The 17,666-nt window shown below is 38.3% G+C and overlaps 2 protein-coding genes across 4 annotated transcripts; both read left to right on the plus strand.

The window, feature by feature from the left end:
• Nucleotides 1-1,034: 1,034 nt before the first annotated feature.
• tmem134 (transmembrane protein 134) lies at nt 1,035-9,347 on the plus strand. Of its 3 annotated transcripts, XR_267009.4 has the most exons (9): nt 1,035-1,263; nt 1,656-1,900; nt 3,764-3,831; nt 3,918-4,004; nt 4,073-4,149; nt 4,665-4,709; nt 8,300-8,396; nt 8,820-8,873; nt 8,978-9,066. XR_267009.4 is itself a non-coding variant. In XM_003454216.4 (8 exons), exons 2-8 carry the CDS (start codon nt 1,700-1,702, stop codon nt 9,058-9,060), a joined length of 615 nt encoding a protein of 204 aa, XP_003454264.1. In that variant the 5' UTR covers nt 1,035-1,263; nt 1,656-1,699; the 3' UTR covers nt 9,061-9,347. The 3 variants fall into 3 exon arrangements, 2 of the variants coding, with proteins under 2 accessions (XP_003454264.1, XP_025763519.1); XM_003454216.4 differs by lacking the exon at nt 8,300-8,396 and having other exon boundaries at nt 8,978-9,347; XM_025907734.1 differs by lacking the exons at nt 8,820-8,873; nt 8,978-9,066 and having other exon boundaries at nt 8,300-8,723.
• Nucleotides 9,348-12,953: 3,606 nt separating this feature from the next.
• Nucleotides 12,954-17,381, plus strand: aip (aryl hydrocarbon receptor interacting protein). Its single transcript, XM_003454217.5, has 7 exons — nt 12,954-13,110; nt 13,600-13,782; nt 13,868-14,056; nt 14,694-14,870; nt 15,031-15,172; nt 16,278-16,507; nt 16,603-17,381. Exons 1-7 carry the CDS (start codon nt 13,012-13,014, stop codon nt 16,606-16,608), a joined length of 1,026 nt encoding a protein of 341 aa, XP_003454265.1. The 5' UTR covers nt 12,954-13,011; the 3' UTR covers nt 16,609-17,381.
• Nucleotides 17,382-17,666: the final 285 nt, after the last annotated feature.

The raw sequence follows: 17,666 nt of genomic DNA on the forward strand, positions 1-17,666 counted from the left end.
TTCACTGTAGTGTGTCGACTATCTCAACTGGTTTTCCTCTTCATCAGCATACCCATGACTGGAGACATTTCAAAGCAAGTTATATCAAAATAAATACTTTTTAGAGCCTTTAAAAAAATCATTCTAGTTATGGGAGACGAGGCAGCTTTACCAAATTTATTATGCATGTGAATACAAAGATCCAGTAAATCTATATGTGTGTTTAATCCAAATGGAGAATACATTAATTTGGCTGATTTGTTGTTATCAGTTCTTAAGTGCACTGCTAATGAATATTGAATATGTTAAAACAAAATAAGCTAAAACTCCAGTAAATGAACAGCTGAAATGCTGTTTGATTAAAAGCAAAAGATAAAAAAGCACAAAATAGATTCCAGCTCTTTAATTGACATTAATTAGCCTTGGTAATATATTACTGGCTTGTGGGTTTGGACAGGATGCCTTTCCTCCATTAGATGACCACAGTTCATGAACACGAATATGCAAACATACACTTTTGTTGATATTCTGATAAGTTGTGCCCTAAACACCCCAGGTCAAGATGTTTTTGAACTGACTCGTGCTTTTAATAAAATAAATCTTTGTTTGATTTACTGTGTTTTTACAGTAATTTTGATCTGAAAAGAATTCCAGATCAAAATTATGAGAGAAGACTGACAAACTGCATCGAATAAAATACAGCTTTGCTAGTTCTATACTATCCATGAAGTTAATGAGAACCAAACGTGACCATCTTTAACGAGATGCATTGTATTAAATTATATAACATATCTCTAACTTGCAACAAAAAGCTGCACACACTTCGCCTTTTTGAGTTATTGTCTCAAAATTTCAGGCTTTAAACTAAAAAATTTCAACTTACTGTATAGCAATTTCGAGTGACTTATGTAATGTTTTGATATGTAATTTTTTTTGTAGGAATTTCATAAATTGTAATGATTGACCCAGTTTCTTGAGTTTTTTTCTCCTTCGATAACAAAAGTTAGCGGATCGATCGATATAACGACACTCGATTCGGCGCCCTGGCTCGCACGCGAAGAGAGCGCTTTGGGCGTAATCAGTCGTATCTAATCGATTGCCGGTTGTCAAAAAAAGAAGAGAGTCCAAACTTCTAAAGAAGTCGCACTACAGAAGCAAAACTAAGATACAGCTAACAGAAGGCTTTAAAACCACTTTTCTCAGGGCTTACAAAAATGTGACTCGTCTCCGAACAAAGTTCAGAAGTCGAAGTTTCTTCGCAGGAGAAAAGATTTACTTAAGACAGTAAGTTTTCCTCCTGGTCATCTGATCGGACAGAAGAATGAGGACAAACAATGGCAGAGACCTACAGGAAAGCCGTGTAGCCTCTGCTCTGTTGTGCTTAGCCTCGATCCCACCCGCTGTTACGTGTCGGCAGCACGGCAGCTGTTTTCGCCTTTTAAACTAATTCGAAAGTGGTGGAGTTACTTTATTTAGTTTTTATGTAGGCATGTATGAGCGAACTTTAAACTTTTAAAGGGAAATGCTGTGATTGGTGAGAGAAAACTCAGCAGCTGCTGAGTTAGTATTTTCACAGGCTGATTCGAGAACTATTGTTTCCTGCTGACTTTTAAGATTTCCTGCGATTTGAGGGATTAAAAATCCATAAAACATTCATTATTACTCTTAAATCACAGTGAGCATCCGGCTACAGGACCTCAGGGTGTAAGAGGAAATCACCATGGCAACACAGTTTACCATCGACGATGCGTTTGTGCTGGAGGGAGATGAGGAGGGGGCTGTGACTGGCGGAGAGCCGCAGGGATGGAAGGACAGAGAAGGAGGAGAGATGACATTTGGCCCTTTGAGTTTCTCCAAACCTCAGAATCATCCCTCACCTGCTGCCGCCGCCTCCCCTGAACCCACTAACCTCAAGTATCAGGTAGCATGCACACAAGAGATACAAAACATTGTTTGCATTTCTGTTTTCATGTTGCTGTTACATTTCCAGTGAGAGGCTGTCTGTTTCCTTTTTGATTGGTATCAGTTTTGGCTTGTAGTGTTTTTATAACAACACTACGAATTTGTAGATACAAACTCAAGAATTCAGCAAGTCCCTGTGAGCAAGGAAGACAGCTAACTTATCATTTTGAGGACTGAAAGAGAAGATCCAGGCTTAAGGTGGGCAGCGATCGGCAGCAGCCAATCAAATGAAACAAAAGAAGAAAGAAAACAAGAGCATGGAAAGATGCCAAAGAATAAAGAAGAAAAGAAATAAACCCTGGGAGCACACAATTTTAATGACATGTAACAATGAGATGATTTGAATCTATGTGGAGTGAAAGAGCAGGCTTCACGAGAGGTTCCGCTAGCAGCTTGAACATAAAGCAGCATTTTTAAGTGGTTTTTTTGCGTTACCTCATCTAGCTCTGACTGTAATCTTTGTCAAAAAAAGGAAATATTTCAACCTTAAAGGAAGGAAGAGAGAGGGTGTCTGTCCACAGCCTAAACTGGGAGCTATTTCCACAAAAGATGTGTCTAGTAGCTCAAGGCTCTGCCTCCCATTATACTCTGGAGAACTGTAGGAGCCACAAAGGCTGCAGTCTGACAGCAGAGTGCCGTATTAGCATAACTTGTACACACCAACCACAGTATTATCTGTGATCTCTTTCTGCTGTTCTGCTGCCAACAGATATATTTACCAACACTGAGAAAAGTTTAAGAAAAATAGTGGTGGTAGATGTTGTTTATACAGTAAAAGTTGCTCATTTTAGCCTGTTGCTAGGTGGTTGCCAGGCAACCTGATCCATCCTAATACTGAATGCATAATTCAACTTTTGTGGATGTAAATGAGACATTATTGTCATGAAATTAAAACAATAGGATGTCTTTACAATGTGTTATAGGCGCATAAAAGTTAAAACTGGTCTTTTTGTGACTGGCGGTAGCTAGGCAACATAATAAAATCATAATATGTGATAAAAAAACAGCTGGCAGGTGCCTAAGATGGGCTTGTGTGCCGAGTGTGGCTGTTCACGTTATGAAGGTCAGGGAAGGAGGGATTCATGGAAACACACATAGATACAGTAAGTTATGGTAAAATGGAATCTGTAAGATGTGATGGAGCTTGGTTGTTAACCGTGTGAAAAGAACAATTTTAAACGTGGTTCTATCACAACATATTTGTGAAGGCCAGTGACTCATGTATATTGCTGTTCAAAAGTCTTGAGCTGCCCTTCATTTCTATTTATTTTGCTTACAAGGAGCAAAGTGGTCTTGGGCATTAGTTCTCCAGTTTTTTTTCTCCACTTTACACTGACTACCTGAATCATTCAAGGATAAAAGCAGTACCTAACTCAAGGCATGAGCCAGTATTGTGTCTACACTTAACAGACAACTTAGCAAAGAACCAGTTTGAAATGATATTTCCTGGCACTTCATTCCTAGCAGCCTGTCACACAAACACATAATTTGTTCCCATTTCCTCTGGCGAATATATGAAAAATGCCAGAGATAACACAGTTTAACAGAATAATGATTCCTAGCATGCTGCGCAGTGTGTCCTCAAAAACAAAACTGGACAAACTGGGCATGTGAGGACAAAAGAAGAAGTGGGAGGCCTAATAAATTTCTACAGCAGATGAACATATCTGAAAGTCACGTCCTTAAGAAATAGGAAAAAAAATCCAGCAAAGACCGGACACAGGGTGCGACTATGATAACAGTATTACCTTTGCTTCCTCTCTGCGAGCTATACATTTTTCTTTGCGGCTTATATGACCTCCATCATCTCCTATTGTTTTAGAATCTGGAAAATGAAGATGCCTTGGGCAACAACGGGAATTCCTCTTTCAATAACTTCTTCAAAATCAGGTGGGTTCTGTAGTTCAGGTGTGATTTTTCTTTTCCCTGCCTGTTCTGTGAATGTGAGATGAAGCGTGTTTCTGCTTTCTCTGCAGTGACCCTGCAACACTGTCTTACTGCAGCTCTCAGTGGTCCTTCAGCACCTTGAGTTCAGTCACGCAGCTTTCTGCGCACTGCTGCGGGTAAGTTCGGTCTTCTCACACGGAGAAGTGTAACAAGCACAGTTAGTTTAAAAACACGTTTCGCCTAGGTGGATGTCCCATCCGCTGGTGAAGAAAAACAGAAGGGTTGTTCTCTCTTCATTCCTTCTCCTCATCACTGGAGTTGGTAAGTACATGTGCTTGTCACTTATTACATATGAAACACACAAACCAGAATAATCTACTGAGAGAAATTTCTTTTTCTCATGTTTGCTTGATTTATTTTGGCTGTTGGAGCATCACAGTAACAAGAGCTGCCTGCTCCCACTGTAGATGGTTTAGTGATTTTAATTTATTTTGGTTTTAAACTCAGACAAATTGGTAATCTCCAGTTAAATGACTGCAGTCTAAAAGGACAAACACACCTCTTCTTTCTGATTTTAAGTTCACTTCAAAATGAAGCTCTAACAGCTCTAACACAGGCACCGCTCCAAATTGTTTTGCAATGTTACACCAGGTAGTTTGTTCCGTGTTGTGTCAGGCAATGATAGTCTTGGCACTTTGCACAGTGAACTTTGTCCCCCTGCACTGATCAACAGATTATGGCAGAGTTATTGCCAGAATAACCAAACTAATAAAAACAGAACATTTGGCCTGTTTCTCCTTTTCATACCTATAATGTTTCTGCTGTTTTTGTTTTAGCTCTTATTTTCACAGGTATTGGCATACAGCTCAATCCAAGTGCAGGTAAGGAAGATAAAATATTGACGTGCAAAGCATTTAGACTGTTGTTTGTTTTAGAAATGCACGTTAGTCCAAATGCAATGGATACACAAGAAGCACGTCACTTCTCAACTTCTATCAAATCATAAACAGACCAAACATGAATGAATGCAGGACTTTGTTATATAGTGGATTAAATCGTATAATTCAGAATGGAATGTTTGTATTGGAGTCCATAAGTGTTGGTGTGCTTTCCCACAAGTGGGAGGATCTCTGTGTTATCTTGACACACAAAAGAACACAGAGAAAGCTGCCACAGTCCTTATTTGTTGTAGGACAGTGTGGTTCTCAGTCCAGATCTCAAGGTCTGTCTACTTTTACGACTGGAGTGACAGAATCATAACAAGAGTGATGTACAGTTGGACTTTTTTGTTTCTTTGTTTCTTTGTTTGTTGTACTGCCGTATGACAATTAAGCTGACAATCCAGGATCACTGAGTCACACAGGCTTAGAGTCCAGTCTGCAACCATCTGTGGCTAGGGAAAACCATGAGGAACTAAAAAAAGATGAGAAACTAGAGGCAGCTGTAGCAACCTGTTTGCAGCCCAGCCAAAGCAGTCGCTCGGAGGTTTTCAATATCTTCCAGCAACCAATGCCAATCAGTCAGGGAACACATGTTTCCCTAGCAACCAGTGGGTGTATTAAATCTATGGTAGATAACTGTGCACTAGATCACATGAGAAATGTCAATAAGCACTTTTATGTCCTACAGCATAAAAGTGAAAAGTGCCAATATTTCATGCTGACTGACCTTAGTGCATAGGGGTCATGTCAGACTTGACATGATGGTATTTCTCTCAGTCAGCATGTGCTTTTGTTGAGAACAATTTAACCCTCGCTCAGCATCTTCAGCATCTGGACATTTTGGGGGTTTTTTGTAAATAAATCAGAATATGGTGCATAATCTTTGTAGCAACTAGTTGGCTGACTACCCGCTAACCTCAACAAAGCTATACAAGAATCGCTGTTTCTTACTGTCAGGGAAATCTTTAGTTAGATCATTGTAAGTGTAGTATTGGTTTGAATAAAGCTCATAGTAGTCCACAGCTGTGTATCCCTCCACATTATACCTGCAATGTTTTGCAGACAGGACAGGCTTTGCCACATTGGAAAAATCTTGTAGAAATAAAATATCTTTTTTCCAGTAAGTTGACCATTTTTTCTGAACCCTCCATTACTCACTGTGTTTCTATCTTTGGCCAAATGGAATTCAATTGGTTGGTGATTTCAGTATGTTTTTGTGAGCTGGGTGGATACTCATGTGTCGTATCCACCCTTGCTTTTATGGACATAAGCTGACATTGGATGATTCACGTTAGCAAACATTGCATTGTTTTTCTTGGCCTTCATCTATTCGTATACTCTGTTTGTGGTGTGTTTTCAGGTGGTTGAATAACTTAGTTCGTGTTGCCTTGCAGTGCAAACTCTTTGCATATTAAGTATTCTTGGTTAATATCTCTTGTGCTAAATCTGAAGTATTACCAAACAGCAGATGAGGATCTGCTTCAAGGAGCAAGCTCTTCACCTTCTGCCTTACCAGACATTTGAATTTCGTTGTTTATGCAGGCACGTGATCAGGCACTGATTTAAGGGGCGCTTGATTTCCTTTTGCTTTGTACTCAATTGACGGAAGAAGCATTTTCAATATTGGTCAATCATGTTTGTCGAGTTGTGGGAAGCTGAATTCGTGATTGAGTTTCAAATTTGGTTAATTGTGCAGCCCTAGTGCAACACTCTGACTTCATGCTTGCGATAAGTTTGTATTGAATGAGATCACACTTCACATCCCATATAGTGCAGAGGTCTGCTGGGCCTGGTAGTGGCTCTGTGTGTCACAACTTTAGCTATCTTGAACCTCTCTTGCTTTGTCTTTGATTAGTAGTGTCCCGTTTGTTTTTTCTGCCTCCAAACTTCTAAAAAGCTGAGTGTTCAATACTTCTCATCTTGTATTTCTGTCCAAAACCAGTGCATTTTATCAAGTATCTGTATGTTCAGAACTGTTATTCAGAATTTCTTTGCCTGTACAACCAGTATTCATAATGAATTAAAGTCTGTCAGGCAAGTTTTAAAAAGTCTTTTCAGATCAAATGAGCCTTGCTTTTCACCTTTACAAAAATCAGCACCTCCCATTAAATTGGTCTACACATTCCATGAATATGAGCTTCAAATGCTCACCCCGAGTTAGGCACTTTTAATTAGTCATGTCTGCTTTTTTTGTATAGAGTGTCTCCTCTCCAGTTTGAGGCAGAAATCAAGCAATTAATGTGCTCTTTGGGATGAGCTCACCCACAACATATTAAAAAAATGTCACCAGGCTGAGTCCAAATAGATGAGAAGATCAATTTGCCTTTCATAAGTAGCTACAGGAGCAGGTGCAACTCTGCAATTAAGCTGTAAAATCTGCTTAAGAAATTTCGTTATCTAAAGTTGACTGGGCATACTTCCATAACCCCGAGTCCTGTTCAGAGCAATTCATGCTCTTATCACTGCTCCCAAGCCTTTTCTTGAGCATCATCACCACAAGAATTGTCGGGGGGGAAAAAATCTCTTACCCCCTATTTTTTAAGTAGAGAATTTTGAAAGTTAGCAACACATTATTAATCACGTACGCATCAGTTTCTGAGTTTTATTCCTCTGTGCTATTTTATCATACATTAGTTGATGAATTATTCTACTCACCCCTTTAAGATTTTCTTTAAAATGTACATCTGTTAAGTCACCATCTGCCTCCAAATGAACTAGCATAAGAGTGATTGTGCATACGGCTCACCAATGAAAGTATTGCATTATTTAGTAACACTTTATAATCACAAAGAGAGTAATTACCCTGTAACTAAAATGAATTCAATGTATTTAATTTGAAATTACAATGTAATTATATACTCAAAGGTAGATACACTAGAATAAGAGAGTAACAAGCCAGATTTTTACAGGAAACAAAGCAAAATTATACTCTGCAAGTAAATTTAAGTAGTGTGTACGTACGTTTTTAAGTACTGCATGAGTAATTTTAAATAAGTCATTTTGTAGAAAAACAAGTTAGGCAAGATCAAGCCGCTGCATAATATGGCTCAAGCTTGTTTGTTTGTTTTCCCACTAAATTGCTTACTTACTTAAAATTACTTACACACTACTTACATTTACTTGCAGTATAATTTGTGTGAAAAGCGGACTCGTTACCCCCTTATTCTTGTGTAACTACCTTTAAGTATTTGTGGGTAAATCTAATTACAGTGTCATTTCAAATTAAATCCAATAAAATTCCATCTAATTATAGGGGCCTTTAGACATGGGTCGTACTTTAAAATGTTGTAAAGTATGCACTATTTTTTCTGTGACCGTTCCCTTTTGTTTATAACCAGAAAGTCTGTAAGTGCAGCCCAGCTGTGCAAGCTTTTTTAAAGTGTTTTACACTGTTCAGACTACTTTCATGTGCAACATAAAATGAGATCACATAGTGAAGGAAAGAGGAAAGTTATTTCCTGGTTTGTTTATGAAAATTACAACAAAATTCTGTGAGCTGTAGTTATAAATGTGGTTTGCTGTTCCCACAGGCAGCTGCAAATATCACAGATTGAGCTACAGCTGAAATCTTTGACACCACCACTTAAATTCTGCCTAACCAAACTGAAAGTACCATCGATATTGATGGTAATATATTAGGAATTTGCAGTTTGGCTGTTTCTGCTGTCTTCTGGGGTTACCCCCAATTTTCTCCATTTTCATGCCTTCCCTTCAGCTGCATAATTTATAATCATAAGATATTTTTTCACCTTCTTGTTCACACCTTTTATTAATGTTGTTGGAAAACTAAGCATTGATTTCCAACAACAACATGTTAATCTTGTCAAAAGAGTAGTTAGTTATTTTCAATATTTATGCAGCTGTAGCTTCAGATTTACTCTACAGGCAAACTTTATCAATCCTCTCATTTAACTTAGCATTTCTGTCTGTTTCAGAGCATGTAAATGTTAAATGGACTGGTAGTTATGTAGTACTTTCTTAATCTAATTAAGAACTCAAAGCGTTGTGTGTGTTTTCTCTTGACTGGAGCTAATAAAACTGTCCCCACAGGTATTTCAAGTGCTATTTTCTTCATTCCTGGATTTCTTCTGTTTATCCCTGGAGGTAAATTTGTTCATTTTATCTCTTAAACCTTTTACTTGTCTTTTTAAGTGCAGAGCTTTGTTTTGGTGAATGCTAATATTGCCATTGTCTGTGTTTGCCCGCAGTGTACCATGTGATTTACATCAGCTGTGCAGTCCGTGGTAGAAGAGGCTTCAAACTGTTCTACCTACCTTATTTTGAAAAATGAAATTTTATGTGACCAGACATGTTCACTACATTTCTTTCAACTATGTTAAAATTAATGGTATTTTGACACTCATAAGATATATTGACCTGTTTTTTGTTGTTTTTCTTTGTTTTTGGTTTGTTTGACATATTGACCACTGCTACTTTTACCACTCAGCGCCTTCACTATATTTCCACTCCATGAACTTACATTACTGTATGTGTATACCAAAAAGACCACCGTCTCGCCTGTGTATTCTGTTTTACGTGAAAGATGACTGTGAAATTACAATAAATTGTTGTATATTTTAATTTGTGTCAGTTGGTTTTAATGAAAAGCCATTCATTTAAATCACGAGATATTTCACAATATATTTAAAATGTAAATGTTATATAGTTCAAAATCAGGCATTTACCTCTGCATATGTTATTGAGTGCATTTTTCAGTGAAATCTATTTTTGACCTTCTGCTGCTATTTCTTGGTTCTAAGAATGTGTCTGTCCATGACTCACTCCATTCATCCAGTGTTCTGAAAGGTATTATGCATTTATTCAATTTGTAAGGCTAATTGAGAAGTAGCTTTGGGTCTGCTTTTAAAGGCCGATCAAATCTATTTAACAGAAGCATTAGGATTGCACAAAAACACTTAAGGATTTATTTTGTGCTTTCTATTCAGTCTCCTGATAGAGGACATAGTTTTTGTTTGTATCTTTATAATTATTAAAATACAGGGTGGGCCATTTATATGGATACATCTTAATAAAATGGGAATGGTTGGTGATATTAAAGTCCTGTTTGTGGCACATTAGTATATGTGAGGGGGCAAACTCTTCAAGATGGGTGGTGACCATGGTGGCCATTTAGAAGTCGGCCATCTTGGATACAACTTTTGTTTTTTCAATAGGAAGAGGGCCATGTGACACATCAAACTTATTGGTAATGTCACAAGAAAAACAATGGTGTGCTTGGTTTCAATGTAACTTTATTCTTTCATGAGTTATTTACAAGTTTCTGACCACTTATAAAATGTGTTCAATGTGCTGCCCATTGTGTCGTATCTGAAAAAGCTATTAAGGATAAAAGCCTGAAATTTGATCTGAACCGGGATACATCAAAAAATGTCTATTGCCTTTAAATATGAAAAAGTCCCATATTTGAGCACACACTAAAAATAAAACTTCACATTGCAAAAGTCAATTAGTGATAATTTCTGTATGGTATATGGTTGTATTACACAGTAATGTAAAATGAAAACTGTAGAATACATTAACATGAAATTTTTAGTCACAAATATTACGAAAAGGCTATTTTCATTATACTTTTATGCTGGCAAATATTACAAAATGCACCACAAAATAAGTTAATTAAATCAGTAAAAAAACAAACAGTAGATACCATTTTTGGACCTACTGCCCTGGAGGAGTCTCATCATTCAGCTTAAATTTAAAATATGCTTAGAGACATTATTGGTCTGGAGCAGTAGTCCAGTCCTTGTATCTAACCATTTTTATAGATTTTTTTTTTTTTTTTTAAATACTGACCTATGAATCATTCAAGCATAAAAAGGCACCTAAATCAGTCAGTGTTGGGTCTACATGTAACAGACAACTAAGCAAAGAACCAGTTTTAAGCCTGTGTTTAACACACATGATTTGATGCCATTCTACAAAAAATTCCAAAGTGCATTCATTTGTTTTTCACATAAATTAGCATCATATTAATTAGAGTATTTCTTGATAAGACAATAAAAGGAAATTTGGTAAGATTTGGAGAAGCATATGCTGATCACATCTTGTTTTAATGAGCAGAAGCAACAACAGGACAGAGCAGGTGAGAATAGAATAGATGAGGCAGGTGGCATGCACATGAAAAAACAGAGGTAGTGGAGAGGTGAAGATGAAGAGAGAATCAGTACAACAGAAAGGGGCTAGAACAAGTTTTCAGAGCTCACATTTGCCATAATTCAAAAAGTGGCCAGATCAGATAAGACACACAGAAGACATGATACTTTGATCCTTGTACATTTTTAAAGCAAACTGATAAACCTGAACTTTCTTTTATTGATTTAACCTTAAAACAATGTGAAAATATAAAGTCTACACATCTAGTGAAAATGCATAAGATGTATGAGTCTCCAACTTTTCAAACATTACTCTGGATGCTTATACTGTATATACCTTAGTGAATGCGGTGTTTCTAATAGGGTGTTACTCTGGGTCAGATGGGTTTATGGCTAGAATCACAGTATATCTATTATAATAAATTGAACTGCAGCACTGTGCTACATATACTGCCACTGGTTTGGTACTTCAAGCCTGATCAGATCAGTTATGACTATGACAAACCAGCAGGCTTTTAATCACATTTTATTCCTAATGCCACAAAGGACCACTACCTCTTTACTACCTCACAATTCCTCTGTAGAGCATGCATCTATGAAAGTAAGCTAAACAAGCACTTGAATGTTCAGGGTTGATTTAATTGACCCTTAAAAAGAGCAATTGGACCCAATAAACAGAAACAATTTCCATTTAAATTGACAATAGATTATTCTAGATATCTAAATCTCCAGTGATCCCAGTTTTAAAAAGAAATAACAGCAATAATAACAAACCCACTGAAGGACACTCGGGTTCAGCTGCTTTCCTGTCATACTGGTCAGATAACTGCTGAGCCAGGAGTAAGGTAGCGCTTTCTTAAAAATAACAGGGTTCTTGGTGATCTGCACTGATGATCCCTCTGTATGAAGCTACAATGGTTGGACCATTATGATGAGAAAAAATAGCGGTAATTCATAAAAATGATAAAGTCCATCTGCCCGAGGCTAGCAGGTAGAGTGTGGGAAATCAATGAGTTGCAGACTTTCACATCCACACAGAGGAGGAAAAATAACAGATAATCATGGTGTGTATGCTGCTGCCAGTGTGTTTGAGATCACTGTCATGCTGAAAAATGAAGCTGTTGCTCATCAGATGCTTTCCAGATTATATTGCATGGTGGGTCAAAATCTGATGGCACTTTTCTGTGTTCATATTCCCATCAAATGTGGCGCGATCTTCAACATCACTGGCTTAAATGCACTGACCATGACAGAGGCTTCACTGTGTTTTACAGATGGCGGTAGAAACTTACTGTTCGAGCTCTCTTCTGAACATCTACATACTCCGCACATACCGATGACAATTTGAACCAAAGATTTGGAATTGGATTCATCAGTCCATCAGACCTGTTGCTACTGATTTTCAGTGCAGTTCTTGTGAAATTTGGCATACCTCAGCCTTTTCTCTCTGGTCTCCTTCCTTCAGAATGGCTTCCTTCCAGTTAGTCAGTTTCTGATGAGTCTTCAGTCAACAGTAGATGGATCAACTAAGCTTGAATGATTTGTGGGTCAGTGTTAAGTTACTTAACAAACAAACATTCCTCTAAAAATTGTAAGGTACAAGGTCTGGACTGAAAATGAGTAAAAAAAAAAAAAAGTAGCCAATGTCTAAAGAAAATCTCTGAAAGACCTGCAGAAATCCTGGAGAACTATTGCTCAATACACAATTAAGTCTTACTCCTTGGAAAGAAAACATAAAGAGATGAGGGTTTGGCTCAAGACTTTTGCACAGTAATGTACATAGAGAACTCATAAAAAGTAAAAACATGTGAAACGTTTTTTTGTGTGTTTGTAAATAAAACAAATACGTTGCATTATTCTGATATTCGAGAGCGCCATCATCTGGCAACATCGGGACTGTTATTACCAGGAGGTAATATCAATGTAATAAAAGCGTAGCTAAATAATAATCTTATTTATCGATCTATTTCGTTATTTTTGCGTGTTTGTTTCTGAACATCTAGAACTGTAAACCAGTTTTTCTTTTAATTGAAACGAAAAGCTCGCGATAGATGACGCCCCTAATGACGTCTTACGAAACGACAGCACTCGCGAAAGATCGTGATTTCTCGTGAACTGAAAGTCGACCGAGGATGGAGGAAGAGGCTCGCAAGCTTCTCGCGGAGGGAATTAAAAAGAAATTAATCAGTCCCGGTAAAGGAGACTTATCGACCTTTCCCAAAGGAACTAAGGTAAGACCTCCGGTCCCAGCGACTGATCGGGTTCAATCCAGGCTTTAGTCTGAGTAACGCGACGAGGTACGTTAGCTAATGCTATCGGCGTTTATGCCTTTGCTAACAGTTTGGACTGGAGTCAGTCCGAGTCTTTGCTGTACCGGACGCTTCTGTGTACACACATCGCCGACAAGCTGCCACAGTGTTTTGTCGATTTATTATGATACGGTAGTAGACGGGGTTAGGATCGTTTTAGGCCTGGTTCGTTTTTTCCCCCCTCTGTTTCATCTGATGGAAAGATAGGGGCGGGAACAGGAGGGCCTGTGTTTGTGAATTCTGATTCGTCGAGCTGTCACGTCAGTCAATTTTCCATTGTTGTGATTGGTCACAGTGCGATACAACGCAGACCCTTTACAGATATGTCATTTGGGGGTGCTAATTCTTCTTTCTTTTAGGTAATAACACTATTTTAGTTTGTTAAAAGACTCGTTCCCTTTTTATGATCAGGTGGTCTTTCACTACCGCACCAGCCTGTGTGAGGGCACCGTGCTGGATGACTCCAGAACCATGGGGGGCCGCAGCAAACCCATGGAGCTCATCCTGGGCAAAAAGTTTAAACTGGCTGTGTGGGAAAGACTGGTCATCACTATGAGAGAAGGAGAAATTGCAGATTTTACCTGTGACACCAAGGTTGGTAAGCTGGTGATACTGGAATTGATTGGTTAAACAGTTCATTCTTCCTCAGGGTTGATTATATCTCTGTCTCATTCCTCAGCACACAGCACTCTATCCGCTTGTGTCCCGGTCCTTAAGAAACATCAGTGTTGGTAAGGACCCTCTGGAAGGCCAGAGGCACTGCTGTGGCATCGCCCAGATCCACTCGCACCACTCTTTGGGTCACAAGGACCTGGATCATCTCCAAGCCAATCCACAGCCACTTGTCTTTACTATCGAGCTGCTGGAGGTGAGTAGGAAGGACAGCAACATCAGTGGTGGTGCTGGGTTGGGTTGCAGTAATAGCACCAACACAGTACTGGAGTTTTTATACATATATATTTTTGTATTTTCTTTATTGATTAGGCCAATAAAGATTGTGCTGTTAGTCCAAAGTGACACCTTAATTATACTTGTTTTATCTAACAAGTAGTCCAAACTTAATAAAGCTTCTTTTTTATTCACAAAAGGTCACCACAGCAGGTAGCTCTGCATGTTTGATTTGTCAGATTTTTAAATATGAAGGATAATAATATTATCTTATTATCATTACGTTATCCATTAAGTAGATCAATGACTAAATGAGCTAAAAGGCAGCAGAATCTCACTTGTCAAAAGCTGGTACTGTAAAACATTTATTTTTATATGAAAAATGATGATCAGAATAATTTCCAGTTAATTAGCTATAAATCAAATAATTGTTTCAGCTTGTATTAACTGTAAAGTTGTTTAATCTATATTAGAAAATATTTTCAAGCTTTTCATGGGATCATGAAAAAGGAAAGAAAATACTAGTCAAATATAATACACTCATTATATTCCATTAATAGGTGCATCAAATATACTAAGGGGTTAATATGTAATCACGTGTCTCTCTGCCTGCCCAGGTTCTTCCTCCCGGGTCATTCCAGCTGGATGTGTGGGCCATGACGGATGAGGAGAAACTCAGTTTTGTGCCTCAGATCCACGAGGAGGGCAACAAGCTCTTCAAAGAAGGCCACATCAGTGAGGCCAGAGACAAATACTACAATGGCATCGCCTGCCTTAAAAACCTACAGATGAAGGTTGGGGGACAGTCGCACATTTTGTGCTCTGATAACCATGGACACATTGCTTTCATACATTTCTGTCCTTGAATATGTTTTTAAGTGGAATTAAGATTTGTGTCTCTTATGACCAATCAGCTTGTCATTTTGTGAATACTTTGTGAAATCTATTATTCAGGAGCAACCTGGAGATGAAAGTTGGTTAAAGTTGGACCAGCTGATCACAACACTGCTTCTCAACTACTGTCAGTGCCTCTTGCTCGAGGGCCAGTATTACGAGGTCATCGAACACTGCTCGTCCCTGCTCTTCAAATACGAGAGTAAGGCTGCCTGACTCAAATTTAGTTAGTTGGCACCAATTTCACTGCTGACGGATGACACCACTTTAACATTGGCATCTCGCTTAATACAGCATTAGTTGCTTTCTCTATTTTGCCTTTCTGTGGCACATAATTCATCATCTTTGCTAAGAAAGTTGGTAAAATACATCTTTTATTCTTTTTTCTGTTTTTTTTTTTTTTTAAACAAATGTGACTCTGTTAGAGTCAGTTTTGTCAAAGTTGTCGCAGATTGCACAACTTCGATTATTTGCTCCTTTTACGCTTGACTCTGACACTGCCACAACTACTAGCCTCAGCGTCAAAGATAAGTCGCACCTCCTGGCTTAGGTCTGGAGCTGGGTCAGTGGATCATCTGGTTCCACCTCGTGGCCACAGATGCAACCACGCACCGATGTCATGCCCATGTCCTTGGATCCACTCTGGGGTATTACACAGAAAGTTGAACAGATGCAGAAACCAGCCTGAACCTGACTGATCGTATCAGTTGTGGTTGTCGTATTAGTCTTATTTTTTTTTTTCATTTCTATATTAAAATGGTAAAATACTGTTACCATTTTTGGCATTTATTCTTTACCATTTGGGAGTTTTATCACCAACACAAGGGTGCTCAGCATAATAAAATAATTCATTATACGTCGGTTATTTTACTGATTGCTTCACGAATTGCCCTCCGCACATACAAACACTAAACTATATCTCATGCCATACAAGTGACTGTGCAGTTGTTCAGGGTTATTATGGCATGAAAAAGCATCTCACTGTCATTAATATTATTGGACGCTGCTATTCTCTTGTTAGCTCATCTGTCCGAAGGTTTGATGTGATGGCAAGGCATCCGAGAGTCAGTCCAAAATTCACAAGAATTCTTCCTCCTGCTACTGTGGTAGTCAGATTTTAGTAAAACGAGTGTTTTCGGGCCTCCTCGACTTCTCAGTGGATTTAAATTCTTGTTAGACTTAGAAAAAACGTTCTTTCTGCATGTCTCACATTACAATAATCTGTGAATTATGATAGATAACGAGCCAGTTGAGCTCCTGTGTCACCAATTTGTAGTTTGAATAGCTGTTCTTCCACCTCCTAACAGACAACGTAAAGGCCCTTTACAAGCGCGCTAAAGCCCACGCTGCCGTGTGGAACGAGGCGGAGGCGCGAGCTGACTTCGCCAAGCTCTTGGAACTGGATCCTTCTCTGGGACCGTCTGTGGCCAAGGAGCTGAAAACCATGGAGGACAGGATCCGCTCCAAACAGAAGGAGGAAAAGGGTCGCTACAAGGACCTGTTCAACTACAACACGCCACCAGCCACTGCCACTACAGTCAGTCCAGTTTGAGTTTTTCCTAATTGCACTGATCATGTTCACTTCACGTATTGTGTTTTAATGAAGTGTGTTATACTCTTTCCTTCTCGCAGGGTTGAAGTCTCGATGAGTTGGACTCGAGAGGATGCCTGTGAATTTCAAGATGGAGGAGAGAAACAATCGGTGCGCTCGGCGTTTCACTTTCATTCCATCCAAGCCAAACACCCAGCCACGGGTCGATGCGCAAACAAAACTTGCATTGCAGCTTTAGTCCTCTAAATGTTAAATTAAGATTTTGATTTGAAAATGTTTATGTTGTTGCTGGAATTTAAAGTGAAAACACAGTTTTTTTTAGAGGACTGTAATGTAAGGCAGAGCCATTAATTCAGTCTGTAATATTAATTTAAAGGAATTTTTTTTTTTTATTTACCTTCTTAAAGGGAGTGTTTTCCTTTTAATGATCAACTTATCTGCAATTTGGGAGCCCATTACCAGACAAAATTGATCAGAAAACCTTTTTTTTTTTGACAATCATGTACTCACACGCATCTCATCTTTGCCTCGCACCCCTTTTCTATCATGGTCACAGCAGAATCACCATTACTACGATACGTGGGCCATGAAACGTAACCTCTGCGACAATCTTATAAAACACTTTCATTGTCTTTGCTTTCTACTGTGTACTTATTATTTCATGTATACTAAATACTACCTTTATTTTTATGTCAAGATGTACTCTGCGCAAACTCACAGTATCTCATTCACTTGCTTAGAAAGAGCTACTCTTTACTGTTTATGTGAAACAGTAGGTCATTTAGCCCAAGCTTGCCTGCAGTGACATGTTACTGAGGTTGTGATTGTGGAACTGTAAATAAATCTGTGTTTATCCTCAGCTTTGTGTTTCGTTAAATACGGCCTATAGAGCTGGAACTTAAGAAAAAAAGAAAATTAGGATGTTTTCTATCAATCAGAAGTCTTGAGTGAAAAAAAAAAAAAATGTCCTTGTGCTTTAAATGTTTTTTAGATTAAGGCCGTTAAGTTTAATTTCCTAAAAAAAAAAATATATAAATCTGCTAAGTATGTTGTCAAAACACTATTTCCAAGGTCAATAAACATTTCAACTACTTTTATAAAAACAAAAAACACTCCATTGAAAGATGTTGAGTCACATTTGTTT

This window comes from Oreochromis niloticus, linkage group LG6, assembly GCF_001858045.2.
Source record: "Oreochromis niloticus isolate F11D_XX linkage group LG6, O_niloticus_UMD_NMBU, whole genome shotgun sequence".
Classification (NCBI taxonomy): Eukaryota; Metazoa; Chordata; class Actinopteri; order Cichliformes; family Cichlidae; genus Oreochromis; species Oreochromis niloticus.

Coding starts and splice junctions, on each gene's coding strand:
- aip (XM_003454217.5), top strand. CDS start 13,012: ATGGAGGAAGAGGCTCGCAAGCTTCTCGCGGAGGGAATTAAAAAGAAA. Junction 13,111..13,599: donor CCTTTCCCAAAGGAACTAAG/GTAAGACCTCCG, acceptor TTTTATGATCAG/GTGGTCTTTCACTACCGCAC. Junction 15,173..16,277: donor CCTGCTCTTCAAATACGAGA/GTAAGGCTGCCT, acceptor ACCTCCTAACAG/ACAACGTAAAGGCCCTTTAC.
- tmem134 (XM_003454216.4), top strand. CDS start 1,700: ATGGCAACACAGTTTACCATCGACGATGCGTTTGTGCTGGAGGGAGAT. Junction 1,901..3,763: donor CCACTAACCTCAAGTATCAG/GTAGCATGCACA, acceptor CTATTGTTTTAG/AATCTGGAAAATGAAGATGC. Junction 4,710..8,819: donor ACAGCTCAATCCAAGTGCAG/GTAAGGAAGATA, acceptor CTGTCCCCACAG/GTATTTCAAGTGCTATTTTC.